Genomic DNA, 23,871 nt, shown 5'->3' on the forward strand with positions numbered 1-23,871 from the left:
AGAAGTGAGCTTGTGAAAATCTTATGAGGTTCAACAAGGCAAAGTTCAAGGTCCTGCACCTGGGTCAGGGCAAACCTCAGTATCGATACAGGTCGGGGGGCTGAATAGGTTGAAAGCAGCCCTGTGGAGAAGGACCTGTGGGTTCTGGTGGCTGAGAAGCTGGACATGAGCTGGCAGTGTGCACTTGCAGCCCAGCAGGACAGCCATATCCTAGGCTACATCAAAAGAAGTGTGGTCAGCAGGTCAAGGGAGGTGATTGTGCCGTTCTACTCTGCTCTGGTGAGAACAAACCTGGAATACTATTTCCTCAGCACAGGAAGGACATGGACCCATTGGAGCAGATCCAGAGGAGGGTCACAAACATGATCAAAATCCTGAAGCACCTCCCCTATGAATAGAGGCTGAGAAAATTGGGGTTGTTCAGCTTGGAGAAGACTCCAACTAGACCTTATTGTGGCCTTTCAGTACTTCAAGGGACCTTATAAGGAAAACTGGAAAAAACTTTTTAGCAGGGCCTGCAGCAATAGGGCAAGAGGTAATGGTTTTAAACTAAAAGAGGAGAAATTTAGACTAGATCTTAGGAAGAAATTTTTTTCACTGATGGTGGTAAAACACTGGAACAGGTTGCCTAAAGAGGAGGTATATGCCCCATCCCTGGAAACATTAAAGGGCTCCAATGGATGGGGCTCCAATGAATTTCATCTAGTTGAAGATGTCCCTCCTTACTGGAGGGTGGTTGGATTAAATGACCTTCCTGGTCCCTTCCAATCCAAAACATTCTATGATGTCTGAAAATATTTAAATGTTATCCATACGTATTATATATACTGACACAAAATACACAAATACAAAAAAGGAGTAGGCATCAAAGCTGTGTCTTGGAGTGCTTGGTATTTAAAACAAATCCTCCAGACTTAGAGTGGATTTAAGGCTACCTGAGCTGCAGGTGTCAGGAAACAGAATGGCATTTTTAACTTTACCAGTTAGTAGTTTAAGATGCAATATCCTGGAAGCGAGCTTGCTACTTTGAGTGTTAAAATTTTAGCTACTGACACATTTCTTTTGGATGTAGGTGCAGTAACTCTAGGTTAGCAGTAATAACTCAAGTTTAAGTTTTGTTAGGTCCTGCTCTTTCTTTGTTGAAAAATCTCCAGAGTTCTTAAAATTCTCTGAGAAAATCACTAGCTGCTTTGATAAGAACTGCCTACCGATTACACATCGTGAAGCAAAATTTAAGGATTACACAGTTGATAGCTGCAAAGACAGCAGGTGGAAAAGCAAAAGGGCATAAGCAATGAAGCAGCTAGTGATTTTGACATTAAGAAAAGACATATGGAAAATTAACCCCTCTGTAAAACAGAACCGCCAGTAAGTTTCTAGATGGAATTCCTAGATGCCAATGGGCCCTCAGAGAGAGAGCTGTCTGTTATGAGCGACATCTAGAGTGAAGGCAATCCAGCATCTCAGGAAATTACAGAGCAGTCAGTGTAATACAGATCTTGTTTCAGTTTCTGCAGTGGTTTGAAAAATGAAAGGAATGTTCATACTCCCAACAGACAGGCAAAGAGGCTGTGTAGAAGAAATAATAGAGATGCGTATTTTAGCTTTGTGCACAGGAATCTGGAACACCTACATTTTCCCACTTTGTTTCTGTAGTATTTGTTTACTCAAGAACTATAATAGATCTACCTGTCTTCCATAGCTGATCTGAGAGCAGCTTTCTGTGATGAGTCACCCTTTGCAGTAGTATGCAGTAGCAGAAAACCAGGACTCTATATCTTGGCATTGAAAGTTTGGGAAAAGCTTGGATTTAAGGTTGGATCTGAACTTTCTGGTTGTTCTGTGTCGGAATTTGACTTCTCTTACACATCTGAAGAGAAAAATGTGTTTTTTTCTAGAGCAATGCAAGCCTATACCATGTATACTCTGGTTTGAAATGAAGAAACATACATGGTTATAATTCAGGTAGAAAGGGAAGGGGAGAGGTTTAGTAAACAAGAAGCTACTTATTTATTCTTTGATCTGATTATTTTTTCATTCCTAAGTTAAAGTTGAAGTGTAGGACAGTGTATAATGGTAGTAGGTTTGTTATTTAAATCTATGCACACACTTGCAGATATGTCTGCAATGGGAGTTGTTTCAGTATGTCCTAGTAGCAATGCCCAGCTTTAGTAGCAATTTGGAGAGGGACCAGCTTGGGCAGTGGAGAGTTGCAAATCTACCCATGTGCCGCTGCTGGTTTTGCCCTGTGTCAATATTGGGTTTGTTTTTTTTTTATTTTTTACTTTATTTTATAGCAAGAAATAAGTTTATATTTATTTTATAGCAAGAGAAGATGAGAAAAGCTCAAATGGAGCTGAAATACGTGTGAATTGTGTTCATTAACTTGTAAACAGGTCAGAACATGCTGCATTTTATAAAATTGGTGTTGAGAAGGTTACCTTTCAGTTTTGGGGGTTGGGTAGCAGCTCGTTTGCAATTACTCCTTAAGCCAGGTGTAGGCTTCCTGGAAATAAGTCAGGACTATCTTCTTGTCTTATGTGTTGTAGAGCCAGCAGATCCAATCAGCACCTGGGTCAACTTAGGGTTAGCAGATCCAGTGCAGTTGTGCACCTGAGATTCATCCTTTCAGGAGTCTGTGACCAGCAGTCTGTATAATAACCAGACATTCTCCTTAAATTAACCTGCTGCGTAGTTTAACATTACAACCAAAACACTTAAGGAAGCTGATATGCCGACTGTCTGCTGCTTCTAGCTCTGTCAAATGGTTAGCTGTAATCTTCTCTAGTGATGGTAAATGCATCTTATCAAATATCCTCAGTGGGTTCCTTAGACAACTGCTCCTCCAAAGCACCCACAGTCCTTGCCAGAGAGTGTCAGGTCCATCCATACAAGCAGAACCAAGCTGTTTGGATCCAGAAGTTTATCTGACATCCTACAAACCAATATTTTTTGCCTAGAGTTAGGAAGTAAAATCTTTGCAGTTGTTCATCTCTCCATCTTATTGTGACAGTCTCAAACTGTTGCCCTGAGATGGTGTTTTGTTGCCTGCCTGTTTTCTGTAAAATGTACTGTCTAAGATAAATCATGGTATTCATAGACTGTGTCATACCTCTGTATGACATTTACAAATTGTTGCAAAGGACATTACTTAAATTGTTTCAAGACATCAAGACTTCGCTTTCCTAAATCTTGCTGAATATAATAGTTTGCCACTTTCTGTGGAGGCAGATGATGTTGCCCTCTAACTGTTATCACATTTCTCTTAGACCTCCTTAATCTCCAGGCTCTGTGTCTATGTTAACAAGCAGTACAGATTGATAGAAGGGGGTTCTTGGAGCTGAAACTACATGGTGGCTGATGTCCACACTGAACACATTTTGGAGAGTTCTATCTCAGAGTAGTCCCGGTCTTGGGCTGTGATTGTGTGAATGCCTGTGACTGGGTGGAGTGCTTTAGGTGCTCTTCTGAAGAACAGCCTGCAGTTTAGCTTTGCTCAGAAGTAATTTGCTTTGCTTGCTCCAGATCACTGTGAATCAAAGCACAGTATGTGAAGGCAGTCCATGCTGGGTTAGGTTTTCTGGGGTTGTTTGTTTCTTTGTTCAAAAAACAGGCCCAAACTAAAAATGCCCCCCTGATCTAAAACAAAATGTTGATGTAAAAACACTGAATTGCCAATAGTAAAAGCCTACTACTATATATCTGTTTTACTGCTTTACGCCCTTCAAGTTTTCCCTCGTTTTATATATAAGCATACTTTTCTTTAAATATGTTATCACCTTTAGGTGGATTTTTTTTCTTTTTATGAAAGTTACTTCTGTGATGTTAGCTTGTACTTCCTTAATTTCACTTCTAATTTTTTTTGTCTTGTCCTCCACCACCTGATTCAAAGTTACCTTTATGTTGCTGATGTCTCTGGCAGATGTCTGTGTCTGACCTGAGTGCTCTTTAGCACCTGTCAGCTTTCCTTCTCAATCTTATTTAAATTCTCAAAAACTTTATCAGTTTTGTTTGCCAGCAGTTTCACTCCAGTTTGATAAAAGTTCTGCTACCCCGAAACTTTTGATGCCCCAATAAAACTTCTGCTTTTACTTCTCCAGTCTTACTCAACACAGTCAAATGTGACATTTCTGCTGTCTAGCTATGTTTGCATTTGCAATGGAAAGCAATTTTGAGATCTGAATTCTTCTTTTTCTTTTTTCTGATTAAAATTTAGGTGCAAGCTTCCAGGACATGAAGCAGATAGGAGATATGACTGAATCTCAATTGTACCCCTGAAAGATAATTCATTTGAAATTGAAGATTTGTGAATTTCACTTAAATTTTAGCACACAACATGAGGCTCAGATATGGCAACAGGAAATCCTGATGCCGTTAAACATGTATTTTGATGGGCTTTTACAGTGTCTTTACCAACCAACAAGGTGAGGATTTGAGTGATAGAAAATTAAAACCTGCTGGGTTTTAACACCCTTTTGGCATTCTCGGAACCTTTGGGGAATCCTAGACTGGTGGCTGAGAACAAATGAACAGATGAATTGGTTTCCTCACCAACCACTAATGATAAAACAGTGATGACTCACTTTCATCAGAAATAGTGTTTTCTTGAAGCTAACAGAAAATACTTATCTCAAGAATTTATTAGTCCTTGAGGTTGAAAAGTTGCTGTCCTGAAGCTATCCTAAGAAAAAGCAAGAGAGTAGGGGAACAAGTTGTACAAGTATAGAAGGTAGACTTTAATTTTTTGTATTCCTTGTATCCCCAAAAGACAAGTTCCTGTCTGAAATGCCTTTTTGATCATAAATTAAACTCAAATATAAAAAGTTATTTAGATGATTAACATTGTAGAATATATATGTCTGCAGCACTAACTGCATTTAAAAACATATTAGCCAACTTTTTTGTAATTATCATAAAGCATAACCGAGTGGATCTATCTTATTTATTACTTAAATATTCCTCCACTAAGTGACCAGATATGCACTAATTATCTTGGCAAGTGCTTCTCTGGTAGCTAACAATGGTCTTGTGACTATTTAAAATAAAATAAAACCTATAAATTGAATTAATGTTATTGTGGACAAATGTTGCATTAGAGTGATACCATATTAGAGAGGGGGCTCCCACCATTCCCTTCCCAAGGAAATCTGGAGTGCCTGTTTTATTGTCTGCTAACAAAAACGTACCGGTTTCCCCCAACAGTCAAAGTGAATTATATTTTAAAACAGTGTATGTTTCTCTTGAGAGTGTTTTTAAAGTCTGATGTGCTTAATATTTCTTGGCCATATTGACTAACCAACATACTCTTCACCGAAGTTTGAAGCTCTGTATTTACCATCCGTTTTGGTTTCTATCTGAAAACTCAAAAAAAAAAAAAAAAATCAGAAGAAAGGAATTATTTGTCTCCAGAGAATCTGTTAATACGTTAAGCTGTTTTTCTGCTCTCATTCTGCCACCATGCTTGGTGTTGTAGCCAGAACACTTGTGGCTAATTTTATGTTCAACCCTCCTAAAGGGCCACACGGGGATTGTTGACTATTAACAACTGTTCAGAGATGCACACTGAAAGGCTGTAGTTGTTATGGTGATTGTCAGCTGCCTGTCACACGTCAGTTCCTGTCATATATCTCTATTGTAGGGGTTTAGTGTTTGTTTTAAGTGAGGAAGTGCCTTATGGTTGTATTTGTCCAGCCTTGGCCACTGCAGTTCGGAGGCTTCCTGATGGTGGTTCTTCCTTGACTCTCACAGCAGTGTAACGCAGGCAGCAGCAGGTCATGAACCCATACAGGAATATTTCCCACCCTGGTAGTCTGTCAGGAAACAATCTGAACTTTTTCCAAAAACCTCCTTAAAAACCACCCATGAAAGAGGTTGGGGTTTTATCTAGAGGTTGTGATGACTGTCCTTTCAGTGAACCATTGTAGGCTTCTCTAGAGTTTGTCTCAGGTCTTGCTCATTAAGAAGCAAATTTGTAATTCTTTGCTGAGTAAAACAGAGCTGTTGGAGGTGAGGGAGGGGACTGAGACCCATACCAGAAAAAAATTCAAAAAAGCATTGTATCCTGAGCTTCTCATTTGCAAGAAACACTGTAGGGCAGTAGTCGCTGTTTGCTTTGATTCTGGGAAGAGTCCCTCTGCAAATACTGTGTATGTACATGAGTGTCTGCATGTGGGCTGCTTATTTTGAGCCAGAAATATGTATTGTTGCCTGCTCAAAGATTCAGATAATGCATTTAAATTATTTACCCCAAACCATTCTGTGATTCTGAGATACACATAGATAAGAATTTGCTTTTACAGCATTTAGTAGACCAATTCAGTGCTGAATAAAAAGTTCTCTCCTGTTCTGGACTCTCCTGTATTTCATAGAATCATAGAATCACCAGGTTCGAAAAGACCTCTTGGATCATCGAGTCCAACCATTCCTGTCTGCCACTAAACTATGTCCCTAATGTCATCTCACCTGTGCCCCATGCCAGGGGTTCTGTGGTATGTGTGTTCACTGTGGCCTCCACAGGGAAGCTGGCAGTGGAGAGAGAAGCACTGGTGAAAAGTCTGCTGCTGTCTGTAGGGGATAAACAAGGCAGTCAATGTTGCTGATGCTAGCCAAGGAGAAATATAGACACAGCCCAACCAGCAGGTGCGGGATGGATGTCTGCAACACCTGCAGCTGCAAATGCAAGGCTTTGGTATTAGCAAGCTAGACCACTTCAGCTTGCTAAGAAATGATGAAAATAAATGAACGCTATGGCTCATTTTTGAGGGGAGGGCGTGCACATGCATATATTTTAGAAGGAGGAAATCTTGTCATTAAATAGAAGATTGTCCTACTATTCAAGGTCAAACTTCTTTTCCCTAAAGCAGACAGAGGTATAGACAAATGAACGGACAGATTCATTCACAGACATCTACACATTGTTGATTTTATATAATGAAGATGACTGACTGTTCACATAAATAATTCTCAACCTATGTATGCCCCTATGAAATTTGGCTAAAATCTTAATAAGCATATAGAAAAGCTGTGAAAAAAATATACCTGTATGTATTGCATTTCATTCATGATAATTTGTAATTTAAATTTAGGCTGTAAGTGTAGAGAATTTGAGGATTCAAAATCAACACTAGCAAATAGAGAGACTTAATTTTCAGATGATACGAAGTGTTTACTGTTGGAAATTTGACAGCCAACTTTTCCCGCTATCCAGTCCCCAGGACAATAGCTAGTTCCTTTAAAACCAGACAAAAATTCAAATTCCTTTTTGTACTACGTGTAGGCCTTAGAGATTTGTTGGAAGACAGTGTATTTTCTATTAGCAGAAAAGTTCGCCTGGTGTGCAAACTTCCACAACCGTGCTTCTGGTAATGTTCTGAGGCAAGCAATAGGGTTTTCATTCTGAAATCTTAGATGGCTTCAATGCAGTTCTCTCCTGGTACTAGCCCAAAGGTATCTTGCTTCATGAAGCAGAAGCAGCAATGAAATCATGTGAGTGCTTTCCAAGAGGGACACGTAGCTCGAGAACGTTAGGAAGGAAGAAAATCTAATGTTCAAGAGTAATGATGTTAACACCATAAAAGATTCTTGATTATGTGTTACTTAATGAAAGGCATCAATTTGTTTATTGCTATTTTAAATAGCTTGAAATTAATTGATTAGCTTTTAGATTTTTCAAGGATTTGGCCATATGTTTTCTTTCTAGCTTGTCTTTATGTTTCTTTTTGATACTTTCATGGTGGAAAACATATTTTGATTCTTCTATCTCATTAGTACAGGCTGTGGATAGATTTGATCTAGCAAGTTTCTTTTTTTTAAGAGGTTTCAGAAGATGGATTCTGACTTGGTATTCTGTGAAACAGATAGGTTTTTTTTTTTTTATATACATCAAATACAATATGTGTGAGTTGAGGGTCTTAAATAGGCAGTATTGCCTGTTCTGGCCTTTCTGCATTTGACAGGGTGAGCTCTCTATTGCTTTTACAGCAGTCTCATTCTGTTGACTCTTATTTTATATTTCTATATCAGGTCTTTTCTTCTTGCATTATATTACTCTGTATTTGGTATTGTGTAACTTGTTGTACACTAGTCCCGTTTCATGTGTTCAAATTCTATTTTACACTCAAACAGTAAATAGAAAGGATTTCAAAGAATAGAATACAATAGTTTAGTTGGATGAGACCTAAAATGACAGTCTGATCCAGCTGCCTCACCACTTCAGTGCTGAACAAAATTTAAAGCACATTAAGGACTCATTCAAGTGCTGTCTCTTCACACTGAGAACTCTAGCATCCTAACCCCTAGCCCTGACCCTAATCCTAACCCCTAATCCTACCCCTCAACCCCTAGACCTATCCCTAAATCCTAACCCCTAAACCTAACCCTAACCCCTGAACTCTAAACAATAACCCTTAACTTTAACCCTAGCCCCTAACCCTAAACCATAACTCTAATCCCTAACATTAATCCCAGCCCTCACCTAATCAAAATGTTGAGATTGAGTAGGTCACAGGGTGACTGTGAGCCCTCGATACAATAAAGGCAAGTGCATTCTTATGTGCCAGGAAAGATAATCCCATAGGAAGGGCAAACATTGGGCAAAGCCCTCCTGAGTTCCAAGAGGCGTTCCCTATTCAGCCAGGCTGGTCTGTTTGACTTCCGTCACAATGGGATTGCATGCTCTCTCCTTTTAGAGGCTGGTTTTTGAAACCTGACCAGCACTTGTGGACCTCTAAGCCCTCAAAAGCAGATTCCCAGGGGACATTGTTAACTAGCTCCCTGAGTAGCTTAAATTTTTTTCTCTTGCAATCCAGGGTAGCAACTCTGCTGGATAGTTCTCTCATTACACCAAAAATTTTAACTCCACTGTGTTGTGCTAAGGCTGAGTATGCTATCAGCATGTTGATAATTTTGAATGCTCATTTGGAGGATATGAGAGGTCCTCCATGTAGGTCTAAGAAAGGCAGAAGGTAAATGCCACATGGGGATTTTGTTCTTTCATTGTTTGCTACACAATGCAATTTCTTCTACTTTTCTGTGGTATTTTAATACCAGTATAATTCTTTAGGGATGCTCCCTCAGAATTATAACTGTGATGACAAATGGGGTGCTGGAAAGATGCATTCAGCTTTCAGACCTTCAGAGTCTTGTGAGAAAAGATGCAAGGCTGGCTGTGTTTGTTTATGGTAAGAAATCACTGTCAAAGATTTAGGACTCAGGTTGGCCTACTTTGAATTATTTTAGTGTGCTCGTGAATATTCCTCTGTATTCTGAGGACCAAATCTGTCACTGATGACACTGATGACTTGGGTGCACTGAAACGCAAGGAAACTGAAGCTATATCCATTATAAAAAGGCTGTTGCAAGTAAACTTTACACCCCTATCCAAGTGTGATTCATAAAGGAGGCAAATGGAATTCAGGGTAGTGCACTGTTCTGTTTCCACACCATATGCTCCAACAAAAGAGTGGATTTTTGTGTGGACTGGAATCTCCAACTGACTACTTATCTGTACAAGAAAATCAAAAGAAGATGAGGGGACCAGGAAAAAAAAAAAAAAAAGGAGAAAAAATGTTTGAATGGCCAGCTTGAAGTTTCTTTAATTATGTTTGTTCTTTTCAACCTGAGCCACAGGTCTGTGAATTTCACAGGTGCAGAGAGAAGCAGTCAGTCATTGCTAGCACAAGCACAAGATCTGGGGCATAACACTTCTTCAAAGCCTGCTGTTATAAAGCAGAACCTGTTTCCGTGTCTACTGAAAACAGATACGGATCCTTAACCTAGGTCAATGATATTTTTATAATAAAAGCAAATTATTCCTTCCTGTAGCAGAAATCAAGAAAGGGTGCTGAAAATTGTCTCAAAAGTTCATTATTTGCTTAATCTCCAGCCTTTCTGTTTCTTACCTAGATGTATGTGAAAGTACCAATCAGAAATGCAAGCGAGAGAAAAAGCATATGTGAGATTACCCTAGTCAATACAAAGATCTCTGTCCATCAATTTGTTTGCACCAAAAAAATTACCAAGGCCAGATTTTTATGAACATGAAGCCCCCAAGTATGAACACAATTCTGCTAAAAGGATGTTGGTATATGAGAGGATTTGTGGGCTCGTGATTTCGTGCATTGTATAAGACGTAAAAAAGCAAGAGTGTGTCATGCATGTAGACTGAGGAGTACAAGAAAACATGAGAAAATGTTGATCACCAGCCTGCTAATCATTCTTCTTATTTGTGTAGTAGCAAAGATTTCCAAGTGAGATTTTGCAGAAGAAAAGCTATGGAGAATTGCCAGTATGTCTGGGAAGATGTCTGAGAACAGATAGACGTATTTGAACATCTTAGGGGACATCGCAAAAGCACCTGCTACAACTGCCAGCCAAGATTCAGATGGTCAGTAGTTGATGAAAGGAAGAATTAATCAATTAATCTCTTCCCACTAAATAGGACATGATAGGCTTCATCGCAGTATGGGCTGTGAGGAATCATATGAAAGGGAAGGCAGATTAGTTGTAACAGGGAAGAGAAAGCAAGATGCACAAAGAAAACAACCTGATCAGAGCAACCCAAACAAGAAAAAAAAATAATATTGTTATATAGCATATTTTGGCAAATATTGATATGCATTAGACTTTGTAACTGTACTTTTTTCCCTTGTGTAGCAACAGAACCTATGCGCTTCCAAAAAAAACAAAGCAGAAAAAAAAAGCCTAGCACTATTTACTCCCACAGAAATTCTGTGCATATTCTTACATAGCTTAAAGGTGCCTTCCAGCGATACATATTCAGTGCCACAAGGAAGAAATTGTTTCTTGCCACAAGTTAGATGAACAATATCCTGTCTTTTAAATTGACTCCCATGCTTCTCTAATACAAAGGAAAATAAAAGAATGCAGTCTAGGCAGTAGAGAGCCTCTGGACTATTCCCCTGTTGAAAAGCACAAAAAAAGAGTGAGCAGTGACACTAAATGTATTATGAACTGGTGGATGGTGAGGGAGATTACGCTGTAATTTTCATCACTTAGGAATTATAGAATATTAGTGCCCTTAGTAAAGGCCCCTCTAGATTGAGAATTTAACTGCAACATTGCATAATAATTATACAGGCAATATGAAATCGTCAGCAGCTTGTCTACTTTTCACTCTTATCTGCAATCTATTATACTCTGTAGTCTCATAAATGGATATAAAGAAAATCGTTCTGATTTTTTTAAGACATCACTAAAAATGCTAATTAAACCTATAATGATGGGCCTGCTGAGGATAGGGCAGCAAATGCACAAGCTCAAGTATAAATTGTCACATTGGGCCAGTGTAAGGCTTGCTTGAATTTAGAGAAGGACCAGCCAATTCTTGATGATCATAGTTTCGTACTGCATTTGTGGTGTATTTTATATTGATTTATGGTAGGTGGAAGAATATATTGTTGAATGTCATTTGTGAGTGAGAAGTTTAAACAGAATGAGTTTTTCTTCGGGGCAATGTTCAGAGTAGAGCAAAAATTAGTACTTATGGCATTTGTTGATCTCTAAGATATAGCTGTGAAAAGAAACCGCCCAAACTCCCTGTATCCTCAGTTATTTTATTTCCTGATAAAGTGTTTTTATCACTTCATTTGTGTGCATGTTAGCAGTGTCTACAGTGCTGGTGGTTTTAACTGCTTGCAGTCACCAGAGAGAAGTATACGTCCACATTTTTTACACACACAATGACTGTTTTCTTGTGGGTCAAGAAAGATAGAGAGTTGGTTTACTTGCTCATGCTGCAACAGGTGATGGGCAAACAAGGGATGCATCTACCGTGCTCAATAAAACATGTCATCGATATTACATGAGAAGCGTACTCTCAGGAGGGTTTTTCTAGGCCTACAGAAAAAGTTCATGTGCAAATGTGTGAAACTGTGGGATCATTTGCTCTTTGTGGCTAATTTGTACATTAGATATACAGTAGCAACCACTTAAACATATAACCTCAGGGTATAGTAAATCTTTTTGGTTTAGTGGCACTTACCTCTGCAGGGATTTCTTTCTATACCTTTGTTGTAAATTGGTTGGAAGCAGATGTGCTCATTAATTGGGTCTGATAATGAATATAATTTATTTTCCCTCTACTGCCTGGGTTTTTACTTACTATAGAGTTGTCATTTTATGAAGTGCTCCTCTTGAAGAGTAGGCTTGGTGGGACATTGTCTTGCAAATAACTGATATACTGAAGTCTATCCATTTCAGCACAGGAGCACCACTAATATTTGATAGTAAGGATTGACATGATTTGGTCCAACATTTCTTAACACTGTTTTGAAGAAAAATAAATTTACTGATTTTCCATATGAGTTTCAGCAGTCACTGATACAAGAGCTTTTCGACTTCTGAGTTTTCACTAGAACTGTGGTTACCTTTGTTTTCAACAGAAAAGAAAATAGAAAAAAAAAAAAGCCTGGGTGGCTCAAATGACATTTTGTGAATAGCATCCATATAATAACAACTTGGCACCATGTATATTTGTTTGAAAAGACAATTGATGATATTTTAGGGTTCTAACAAAATAGCTCTTCTTAAATACATTCTTTTAGAAAAATTGGCTGTATTTATCATGCTCAGAATCTCAGCCTAAAACCTTTTATTATTGTTAAGTCAAGCACTTACATAACTAATGATTAGTAGAAATATTTCTGGAACTTTGTTTTTACTTTATTGCCAATGGTGTTATTTGATTTTAACATAAATGCTCTCAGCTTAGTTTCATCCTTGTTACTTTCCTCCTCCGCTCTACTATGTCCTTGGCAATTGTGTTGACTTCTAGCCATTCGCTGAGACTTTATCTATATACCATTCTCTGTGCCCAGATGTTTATGTACTAAAACAGACTGTGGTTTTTGCCTTTTCCCTGGGTAACACTATGACATCTGTATTTAGCTGTTTGCTGCTGTGTTGTTTTGAAGTGTGTGCTGCCATCTATGGAGTAATCATTGAAATAAAGCTGATATAAAAAGAGTTTTTCTCAAAAGATTGTGGAAAACAAGATCTACCAAGTGGAGGAAGTATCATAGGGCAGTTGGCCAGATATTAAGAAATCTTGTTTCTCTATAGTCCCAGATCTCACAGCAAGCACAGGTGACACTATACTGTTTAGAAAGTCAGTGACTTCTATGAGTTAAGTTATTCAGAGATGTATTTATACTGGACAAGCTATTAGGGCAGCCTGAAAATTAGAATAAGGGTTGCTTTGTCTTCTAATCTGTAATGCATTCCTTTTCCTTGCCCGTTACCCGTTACCTTTCACATGTCCTAGTACTTCAGCAGTCTCAAAGATCTGCTTAGCACATCTTTTTTTTTTTTTTTCAAATCTTAATTTTAATTCCTTATTCTTTTCCAGCATCTTGTTAACTGGCTTCATGATTCTCCTCTGTATCCTGCTTCAACCTAACAGGTTCCATGTTTTCCTCCTTCAGGTCCCTTTAGAATGCAGCACTGAAGATCAGTCCCTATACTCTCTCTTTCATAACATTTTGTCACTTGATATCTATTTTAGACTATACATTTATTGCAATATATTTATTCAGGTTGGCCTGGAGAGCACTTAGAGAAGTAATTTTCTCTATACTTTCATGAAGTGCCTGTGGGGTATCTGTGCATGCATAGAAGCTGTCAGCTTTTATCTTGATGCCATTCATGTGCTTTTAGGTCTGCATATTTTTGACTGAATTCCTGGCAAGCAGGAGACTTGACAGTGAACAAGTATGGCTTTGGTTCTTTCCTTAGCAAAAGCAGTGTCGGAGTGGGTGTATATTTCATCGTATCATCCAACTTAGTGTTGGAAGGGACCTTAAAGATCATCTAGTTCCAACACCCCTGCCACATGGGCATGGACAAGTCCCACTAGATCAGGCTGCCCAAGGCCCCATTGAACCCCTGAACACCTCCAGGGATGGAGCATCCACAACTTTCCTGGGCAACCTGTTCCAGTGCCTCACCACTCTCATGGTGAAGTTCTTCCTTATGTCTAGTCTAACTCCGACCCTCTCCATTTTATAGCTGTTGCCCTTAGTCCTATCACTACAAGCCTTTGTAAACAGTCCCTCCCCAGCTTTCTTGTAGGCCCCCTTCAGGTACTGAAAGGTTGCTATAAGGTCTCCTCAGAGCCTTCTCTGCTCCAGGCTGAACAACCCCAACTGTCTCAGCCTGTCCTCATATGGCAGGTGCTCCAGCCCTCCTATCATCCGTGTAGCCCTCCTCTGGACCCGTTCCAACAGCTCCATGTCCTTCTTATGTTGAGGATTTCAGAACTGGACACACTACTCCAGATGAGGTCTCACAAGAGAGGAATAGAGGGGCAGGATCACTTCCCTCGACCTGCTGGCCACGCTTCTTTTGATACAGCCCAGGATACGGTTGGCCTTCTGGGCTGCGAGGGCACGTTGCTGGCTCATGTTGAGCTTCTCATCAATCAGCACCCCCAAGTCCTTCTCTGCAGGGCAGCCCTCAATCACATCATCCCCCATCCCGTATTGAAACTGCATATTGCCCTGACCCCGGTGCAGGACCTTGCACTTGGCCTTGTTGAACCTCATGAGTTTCACGTAGGCCCACTCCTCCAGCTTGTCCAGGTCCCTCTGGATGACATCCCATCCTTCTGGTGTGGCAACTGCACCGCTCAGCTTGGTGTCATCTGCAAACTTGCTGAGGGTGCACTCAATCTCGCTGTCTGTATCGTTGAAGAAGATATTAAACAGCACTGTCCAAGTACGGACCCCCGAGGGACACCACTTGTCTCAGATCTCCATCTGGACATCAAGCTATTGAGCAATACTCTCTGATATGACCATCCAACCAGTTTCTTATCCACCGAACAGTTCACCTATCAAATCCGTATTTCTCCAATTTAAAGAGAAGGATGTTGTGGGGGATCTTGTCAAAGGCTTTACAGAAGTCCGGATAGATCATATCTGTTGGTTTTCCCATGTCCACTGCTGTGATTACCCCACCATCAAAAGCCACTAGGTTGGTCATACAGTACTTGGTGAAGTCATGCTGGCTGTCTATAATCACCTTCCCGTCCTCCGTGTGCTTTAGCATAGCTGCTAGGAGGATCTGTTCCATGATCTTCCCAGGCTGACAGGTCGGTAGTTCCCAGGGTCATCTTTTCAACCCTTTTTAAAAATAGGCACAACATTACTCTTCTTCCAGTCACCAGGGACTTCTCCCGATTGCTATGACTTTCAAAATATCATGGAGAATGGCTTGGCAACCACATCAGCCAATTCCCTCAGGACTCTGGGATTTTTCTCATCAGGTGCCACTACTACTTAAATGCTTTCTTATAATGTAAGACATCAGAACCAAAATGAAAAGTTTAACCTATACGGACGAAGCATTCTTGAAAATATCTTCTGACATTTTCTTCTTATTGCTGAACTTAGAAATTGATCTTATTTCCAAGCATCAGAGACAAAATGAAGAAAAAAAAATCAATGCTGACGATTGATCAATGTTTTTAAAAACTGACTTAATAAGATAAGAATCAATACAGCTGTATTATTTGCCATTATTTTATCACCAGTATCTTTCAAACATGGTAATATCTGATTCTTAAGTTAAAAGTGATTTTTTTTTTCAGTTACCTCCTGCAGAGGCAAAAGAAGAAGGGATTTATTTAGTCAAACTGCTTTGATTTTTTAGTCAAACTTTGCTTTCATTTTAATCCTAATTTTGGATCTTCAAGTTCTGGAGAAACTTAAAACAGTTTGATATTTTAAGTACTTGTATATAATTGTTCATTTAATCACGGAGACTTAAATAGAACAAATTATCACTTGTATTTGCAAATTACAAGCTCTGATCCTCCCTTCCTCCTGCAAACAGCAGTTCCATCTTGCTAGTTGAAAAATCTATACTTGAAAATTTGACGATAAGCTTGAGCACCTAATTTCCCCCATGGCAGATTCACAGTGCTCTGAGTTTAGAGCCTTACTGTACAAATATTGTCTGATTAATCTTTTTTTTGGCAAAAAGGAGCAGGTTTTGTTTTTTTTTCACTTGTTGGGTTTTTTTCCAACAATCAACTCCCTTTCCTATCCCCAATAAACTTAAGAACTCATACTGATTTATTTGAAGAAAATTCTTATAATCCATCTTGTGTAATATCAGTGAAGCAATCACTAAGCCATGAGTTTGGCTTAACAGTTGAGAGGGGTTTTTTTAGAAGTAATTTGTATTTTAATATTTCTGTTCCTGTTTACTTGCGTCCTTGGGTTTAGCCCTTTGGGCTCCTAGTTTGAAATTTTTCTTAACAATTGAGGGCTAGAAAATGTCCTTTTAGGGAAGATTCTTACGTAGTCACTTGGACTTGAAGTATCAGACATTGAGAGACGTCTGACAAAATCCTGGATATTGGCAAGCCTGTGGTAATGACATCTTCTGTTTTAAAAATGTATTTAATGAGCACAGAAAGATTTCTGCATTAATTTCTTGTTGAATTGAATCCCTCTCTGTAAGCTGGGTCAGAATATCATAAAATAGTAAATGTAAACCTAATAGTAGGTAGACACAGATTTTGAGAATACAAGGCTTAATCGTGTCTTCTATTGGGTCAATTAATTTTACATCTCTTTTTTTATATTCTTTAATTGATTAATGTAGTGAGTGTATTCCTCTCCTTGAGTAGCTCCGAAGAGCAGTATGTACATTTCTTGGGTACAGTCAATCCCATCCTTTCCTTCTCTCCATCGTCAGCTTCATTATAGACAGTATCTGCAATTGCATAACAAGAAAGCTTATACTTGTGCCTCTCCTTTCCTTTTTCCTCCTCCCTCCATGCTTCAAGAGAAAAGTAACATGGCATATTGCACAGCTAAAAGGTTATCAAGCCTGAATTTGTTACACCTTAGGATTTGGCAGACAAGCGTTCACAACCACTGTAGAAATACATGGCTCATCACATGCAGCTGGACACCCTGAGAAGATAGATGATATTGGATTGGTGTTCTTGTTGCTCTGCAAACAATCAAACCGGCTTAAGCTATGCAGTCTGATACTCCCTAATTGACAGCTTTTCCAAGGTTCATTTGTTAACTGAGAGCATGACATGTATTGAAGTTGTTTCTTCGTAATGCGTTTGACATTAACAGGAGAAGCTGTTGAATGCCTCAGACATCAACACTCAGCAATAAGATACTTCATCTCCAGTTTTGACTTTCTAACTAGAGACTTTATCTTTGCAAGGGCATTTGGAATAAGCATATGAGACAACAGGACATAAGAGAACAGCTTAAATACATTCCCAAAAAGAAAATTCGTGAGAAAGTGTTTTTCCTGCTTGGGAAATTTCCCTGATTTTTATGGTTCAACTGTTCTTTTCTCTTTTGTTATTAAACCTTGATTTCTTGCTTAACAAAGTACTCACTGAGTACTCACTGGATTTCAGAGATTTCTTTTATCTTTGTAATTAATAAATAGGCTTCTCTGATTTTATTTATAGGGATGAAGAACTTGTGTGTGGAAGACATGCTCAAGGGTTTAATTAACCTGTGCATTCACAAGAGAATAAAATAAAACCCTAAGAAAACCTCTGTTTCAAAGAACCCTAACCTTCCCCCAGATGAAGCCCATTCAAAGAATAAATATTGATGAAACCAGTTTTGCATTTGCTGTTTTCTTGTAGATATTAGGTTGGTTAAAAAATAATTGCTGGAACTGATGAATTCATCAGGACTGTTGATCTGGTTGAGGGAAGGAAGGCACTATAGAGGGATCTGGACAGGGTGGATCATTGGGCTGAGGTCAATTGTATGGGGTTCAACAAAGCTAAGTGTTGGGTCCTGCACTTGGGCCACAATAACCCCATGCAATGCTACAGGCCTGTGGAAGAGTGGCTGGAAAGCTGCCTGGTGGAAAAGGACCTGGGGGTGCTGGTCACCAGCTGGCTGAATATGAACCAGCAGTGTGTCCAGGTGGCCAAGAAAGCCAACAGCATCCTAGCTCATATCAGGAATAGCGTGGGGAAGTGATCCTGTCCCTACACTTGGCACTGATGAGGCCACATCTCAGTTACTGTGTTCATCTTTGGGCTACTCTATAAGAAAGACATTGAGCTGCTGAGTATGTGCGAAGAAGGGCAACAAACCTGGTGAAGGATCTGGAGCATAAATCTAATGAGGAGCAGCTGAGAGAACTGAGGCTGTTTAAACTGGAGAAAAGGAAGCTGAGGGGAGACCTTATCATTCTTTGTAACTATCTGAAAAGTGGTTGTAGTGAGGTGGGTGTTGGTCTCTCCTCCTAAGTAACAAGTGATAGGAGTAGAGGAAATTTCCTCAGATTGCACCAGAGGAGGTTTGGATTTGATATTAGGAAATATTACTTCACCAAAAGGGTTGTCAGTCATTGGAACAGGTTGCCGAGGGAGATGGTTGAGTCACATTGGTTGCAATTGAGTTGACAGTCCCCTGGCCAAATGCTTGGTTGAAATAGCTAGCAGTTCCCACTACTCAAGGTCCCCTTTTGAACCCTTACAACAAAATCACTTCAATTTGCTTTTTTCCATCTTTAATAAAAAAGAATAAACAGTGAAACAAAAAACTATCATAAATAAGTAAAGGAAACTGCATGGTTTAAAATTATATACTATATGAACGCAGTTAAATAAAAGTTTAATCAAAAACAAGCATCACATTTTACAATGACAAAAATGGCATTTATTTTTGCACCAACCTATTAGTTTTCATAAGCGCTTTCTTAGTTTCTTAGAACACAAATTGTGCCAGAACTCAAACATTCAACTTTTTTATTATTATTATTATTATTATGTAAAAGATTTCCACTATCTGGTCTTCCTTGCAGCCATTCATATACTGCCACCTGGCAAGACGTTCACACAGGGTCTGTAAGTTCTAATTAAGATCTTGGTCACAAACCCATCATCATTAGTAGTGGCTGCTTCTCCTGCATCCTATGAACTTGTAAGTTACAAGATAAATTTATCTTAGCTATACAAAAAATGTGGGGTTCTTTTCACTCTGTTGTTCTTACTTAGTTCAGACATGTTTCTCTAAATATTTAGGTTAAATTCTCTAGCACCTTGTTAAGTTTCTGCACATGTTCTCCCTTCTAGGAAGAGTACATGCCTGGAGAAGTATATGAAATTTTACAGGTGGTGTCACAATAGTGAAGGAGTTTCAGTGATGCTTTGACTAGCATTGTTTAGGAAGTGAAACACAGCTGTTTATATGAGTTAAAAAATGAACGAATGGTTCAGGATGCCTTCATTTCACGCCAGATTCTGGTTAGAAAAGCCCAGCAACAATCTTTTTTAAATCCCTGAGGTCTAGAACGCAAGCACATGTCTCTCCTCCCTCTATAAACATCAGCAACCTGAACTCTAAATATTCCTGAGCCTTTGGGGGTCATTCTGGACCCATCACAATCTAAGTATTTTCTGTTTTACTTGCAAGGTCTGTTGGCAAATGCTTTTTGGGTCCCTAATGAGCTGACTCCAGAGGCCTTTCTGTTTTACAGGGTAAGCATAAGCTGCATGTGAACACAGGACTGGAAGGCGACTGGTGTGGCCTCATCCCCATTGGGAACTCCTGTGAAAGCGTGACCACAACAGGCCTCAAGTGGAACCTGAGTAAGTTAGAAACCTCTGGGACAGCGGGTTTGATGTATCCTAAAGGCACATTTACTTCAGCCTCACCAGTGCTGAAGAGCCTTACGTGTCTGAAGGTGGAACATGGTATTGAATCTCTTCCAGGCCATTTTTCCTAGAAACGAATTTTTAAAACAAGAAAGAGAAATATATTTAAACCTGAGATATTGCAGGCAGAAACATGTTTTCCATTTGGGGGTCATTGTGCTGTTTAAATAGAACATTTATTGAGGTCATGATGCATTTCCATCTTAATGCATTGCCCTCCAGGGAGGGGAAGCTGCCAGTGCCTAAACTCCTGGTTATAAGCCATAAAGTTACAACAGACAAATAATAATATGGTACAGATTATTAAAGCTACCTCACTTTCCCTGAAGTGCTTCACATATATTGTCTGTTTTTCAGCTCTGAATGAACAGATCTCTTTTCTGTTTTAAAGTGTTGAAATGTACATTTGATCTAGAACAGGGACATTTGTCTGTAGGGAATGGAGATTTCTTGACCAAAAAAATTGAAACAATCTTCATCCTCCTGCTCCCTCCTCCCACACTGGGCCCTTCAGGATGTATTTACTCAGGAAAAAGATGGGATATTTTAAGTAAAGATTCATTAAAACTTCAGGAAGGCAAAGCAATAATTAAGAGCCTCAGGTCTTGCAGTCTGATTTACCTGGCCAAGACTTTAGAGCCATCCCATGTAGAAAGGGGCACGTGGTTTGCAGTGCAGTGCCCTCGTTGGCTAATAATTTGAGATTGATGCACTGTGCCAGCCAGTGGCATGCATGCTAGTCTAGAGAGTGCCTTGTTCCACTGAGAGTTTGCGCATGTGCAGTTAAGGAGGTGGCAGTCATTAGTAGCCCACTAATGGTAAAAAATATAAATATGGCATTGATTTCAAGACATGAGAGGCTTGCCAGGTAAAGAGCTGTCTGGCTAGTAATGCTTTCATCCTTTTAAACTGAATTGTAAGAGCTGAATGTATTCTATAAGGGACATTCTTTTAATCTGAAAGAGTTAAATATTTTAATTTATACTGATAAATACAGTTGACAAGTAAGGAACTGCGTCTTCATCTGCCCATCTCCTGTAGTGCTATGAATTCTGTGGCCTGTTGTACTGAGGGGCCCCTCATTTCTCCGTCAATGTTTTGCCCTTCGAGTGGAGTGAAAGAAGCTCAAACCAGACTCACGTTAATGAAGAGAGAATCTCTGAAGCCTGTGTCATTTTGCAAAAGCCTGTGGATCAAAATGTGGTAGATGCTGTAAGGTTTCAGTTCTTTCTTGTGGTTTTGATTATTAGTTTAAAAAACAAGTTATTTTTTAGATGCATCAGAATTTTCTTTTAGTTTAGTGATACAAGGTGCTCATTAGAAAGATGGTAGTTTTAAACATGGTCTGTCTGCTCCCACAAATTACATGACTGTTACTTCGAAATTCTGATTGCCTGATCTGCTAGAAGCTAAGGAGAAAGGGGTTACTCGTGTAGCTGTGCCAGCTGGAGGAGAAGGCAGTGTGCAGCGCAGTGGTAGCTGAAGTTGTTTTATCTGTCTGAGATGCCAAGGTCAGCACAACTTGAAATACTTGTGCCCAAGTGACTAGAGCTAGCCTTTACTCATGCAAATACAGATTTTTAATCAGGTAATTGTTAAGATGCTGATAAAACAAATTAAATTGTAGTTACATCCCCCAAAAGGGAAACCAATGTCTCAAATACAGCATGTGTTTAATTGTGACTTGGTTGGATTTTTTTCCCTAATTAATAAGCCCTACATTCAAGTTTAAAATTAGCTTTCATTGTGTAAATAACTTGTGTGCTGCTTGTAGTTTTGCAGTTACATTTAAAAATCTTAGTCCTCCTGTAAATTGGGATGGAGAGGGAAAGACTCATCTGGGAAGAAAAGGGAATGAGAAGATACAGAAGCGTAACGTCATTTTTAAGCCAAACATGACATGAAGGCCTGCTTCTCCAGTTTGTTATGGAATTAATTGAATATGACCTAACAATTTTTTTTGAAAAAGTAGGGTTTGAATACTAAAATTATCTGGACAATAAACTAATTCAAGAATTCTGGTTCTGTTTGAACAGTAAAAAATGATGTGTTGGGTGAGAGAGGAGCCCTCAATTTTGCAAACAATCATTTCCAGCAGCTCAAAATTCAAATAATACTGCATTACAGGAAAGAGGTGGCTTTGCATGAAGGTTTTTAATGTTTAACACTGATGTCTTTCTAAGCATACCTAGATTACTCTGCTGATTATAATTTGTAAAAACTTCAAGGAGTAGTCAAATGTTATCTGTGTCTAATTTGCGGGGCCCGTCAAGAAACTTGTGGACAGAAAAAGACAAGGATAAATACCTAAGACAGAAGGTTTATTGGTGTTTGAGAGCAGGCTACCAAAGGTCTCATTCCAATGGCTGAATCGGACATACCCAAAGTCTGGAAACTATTCTGCCAGCAGAGAAACAAAGATGTCTTGATTATATTTTTAATATAGCAGAATTCAGTATTTTTTTGTGTGTCTATGTGAAGATGCAACACATATGCATGCTTTTATGCATGCTTATCTTATCTTAGTTATATGCAAGCACTTAGCACAAAAGGAACTTTCATTTATTCTAGTTCTCATCTTCTAGGTGAAAGAACTTTGAGAAGAAAGTGGAAAATTGATTAGAGAAAGTATTTTTTATCCATACTTGCTATTGTGCAGCGCACATTCAGAACACATTATAAACATATTCTTTCCACTCCCAAAGGGATACAGATATTTTCTCTATTAAAATCTGATTTACAGCACAGGAATCAGATAATGCTTTATCTGATTTGACTCACCTGGCTGCTTGCTGATAACAGCCCCCATGTCTAATAAATAAGTAATGAAAAATCCAATAATGCCAGAATTACCCAGCATTCTTCATTAGGTCCTCAGTGGTGCTTTCATGGAAGTTGAATAAGAATGAAGGTAGAAATCAGTTTCATGGTTCATCATAGAGGAGGTTGGAAGGTAATGGTAGGCTTTTCTAGGCGACAGTTCTTTTTCTGGGAAATTACCGTGGAAAATAGCCTTGCCAACTAATTTACTCTTCATCCCTATGTGCTGTATGTCATACCTGTACTGAAGATACCAGCATGTATGTGTATGTATGTGATTGTGCTTCCCAGATGCTTTTCATGCAAATTTGCTTCTTTAGGCAGGATGTTAAATCACTGTAAATTACTACCATTCAAAAGACTGCCACTATCATTTCACTTCAAAATGAAATAGCAATAACAATGAGTGCAAGACTTTTCTCTAACTGTAGTAACAGAGCATTATCCACTGACTACTCACTTCGAAGGCAGATAAACAGGATCCAAAAAGGTATGGATTCTGTTTACATTGTTAGTAAAATTGAAATGTTTACACTGTTTTTTTTTCACAGTTTTCTGGGTTTTCTTGATGTTTCCTTGCAAATGGAACAAAAGACTGCAAAAGTAATGGGGTTTTATGTCTTAGAAAAAAATGAAGTTGAAAAGACAAAAGAAAATTAGTACCTCCCTCTTTAAAAAAAGTCACAGGGTGAGAGACTGTCATGGAAAAGGCTATGAGTTAGGCTGAACGACAAGGATTTGTGTGCTAGCAAAGCTGTTTGTATAAACACTCTGTAACCTGTTTCATAACTGAAATTGTTTGTATGGCACATTTTCCTGCCCCAGTTCATTCTGACTGTGGCAAACTAAGTGGTGTTTCCAGGAGTAGCTTTGTTTTCACTGGCAGAGTAAAAAGCTTCTTGATTGGAGTCCATTCTCCCCTGCTTTTCTTTCCTTACCTCCCTTCTTCTCAGGTTCTTCACTAGTAGAAGACTACTAGTCCACCAACTGGAATTGATCTTCAGGTCTGCAATGATATATTTTTTCCCATATTGATTACAGTTGTAAGACCCTGGGGAGGGTGGGGTGACAGAAATGATGCTGCTGCTCCCAAAGCTTTGGGTGATTTTGATCTTTTGTGAGCTATTTGCCTTTAGGAATGCTACTGCCTGCCATCCAGGGTCGTGTCATTCATTACAAGGCAAGACCTGCTGAAACACTTTTCCAATAAAGCAGATGTTCTGATGGTGGCAGCCTGGCTTCACACTGGTTTACTGCAAGTCAGCAAAAGCAACAATGAGGGCATTGCTTAGCATTGCATGAAATGATTTTGAAACAAAAAGACATTTGGTGTACATTAGAGGACTGATGAACACAGACCTCAGTTGTGCTGT

At 39.1% G+C, this 23,871-nt stretch overlaps 1 protein-coding gene across 3 annotated transcripts in view; it reads left to right on the forward strand.

Moving 5' to 3' along the window:
• Nucleotides 1–23,871, forward strand: part of TPK1 (thiamin pyrophosphokinase 1) — a 293,667-nt gene that overhangs the window by 214,368 nt on the left and 55,428 nt on the right. For all 3 annotated transcript variants that reach the window (XM_069859754.1, XM_069859753.1, XM_069859755.1), the window contains one exon: nt 19,501–19,612. In XM_069859754.1, the coding sequence (XP_069715855.1) occupies nt 19,501–19,612 (112 nt within the window). The remainder of the gene's footprint in view (nt 1–19,500; nt 19,613–23,871) is intronic.

Source organism: Phaenicophaeus curvirostris, chromosome 6, assembly GCF_032191515.1.
Source record: "Phaenicophaeus curvirostris isolate KB17595 chromosome 6, BPBGC_Pcur_1.0, whole genome shotgun sequence".
Taxonomy (NCBI): Eukaryota; Metazoa; Chordata; class Aves; order Cuculiformes; family Cuculidae; genus Phaenicophaeus; species Phaenicophaeus curvirostris.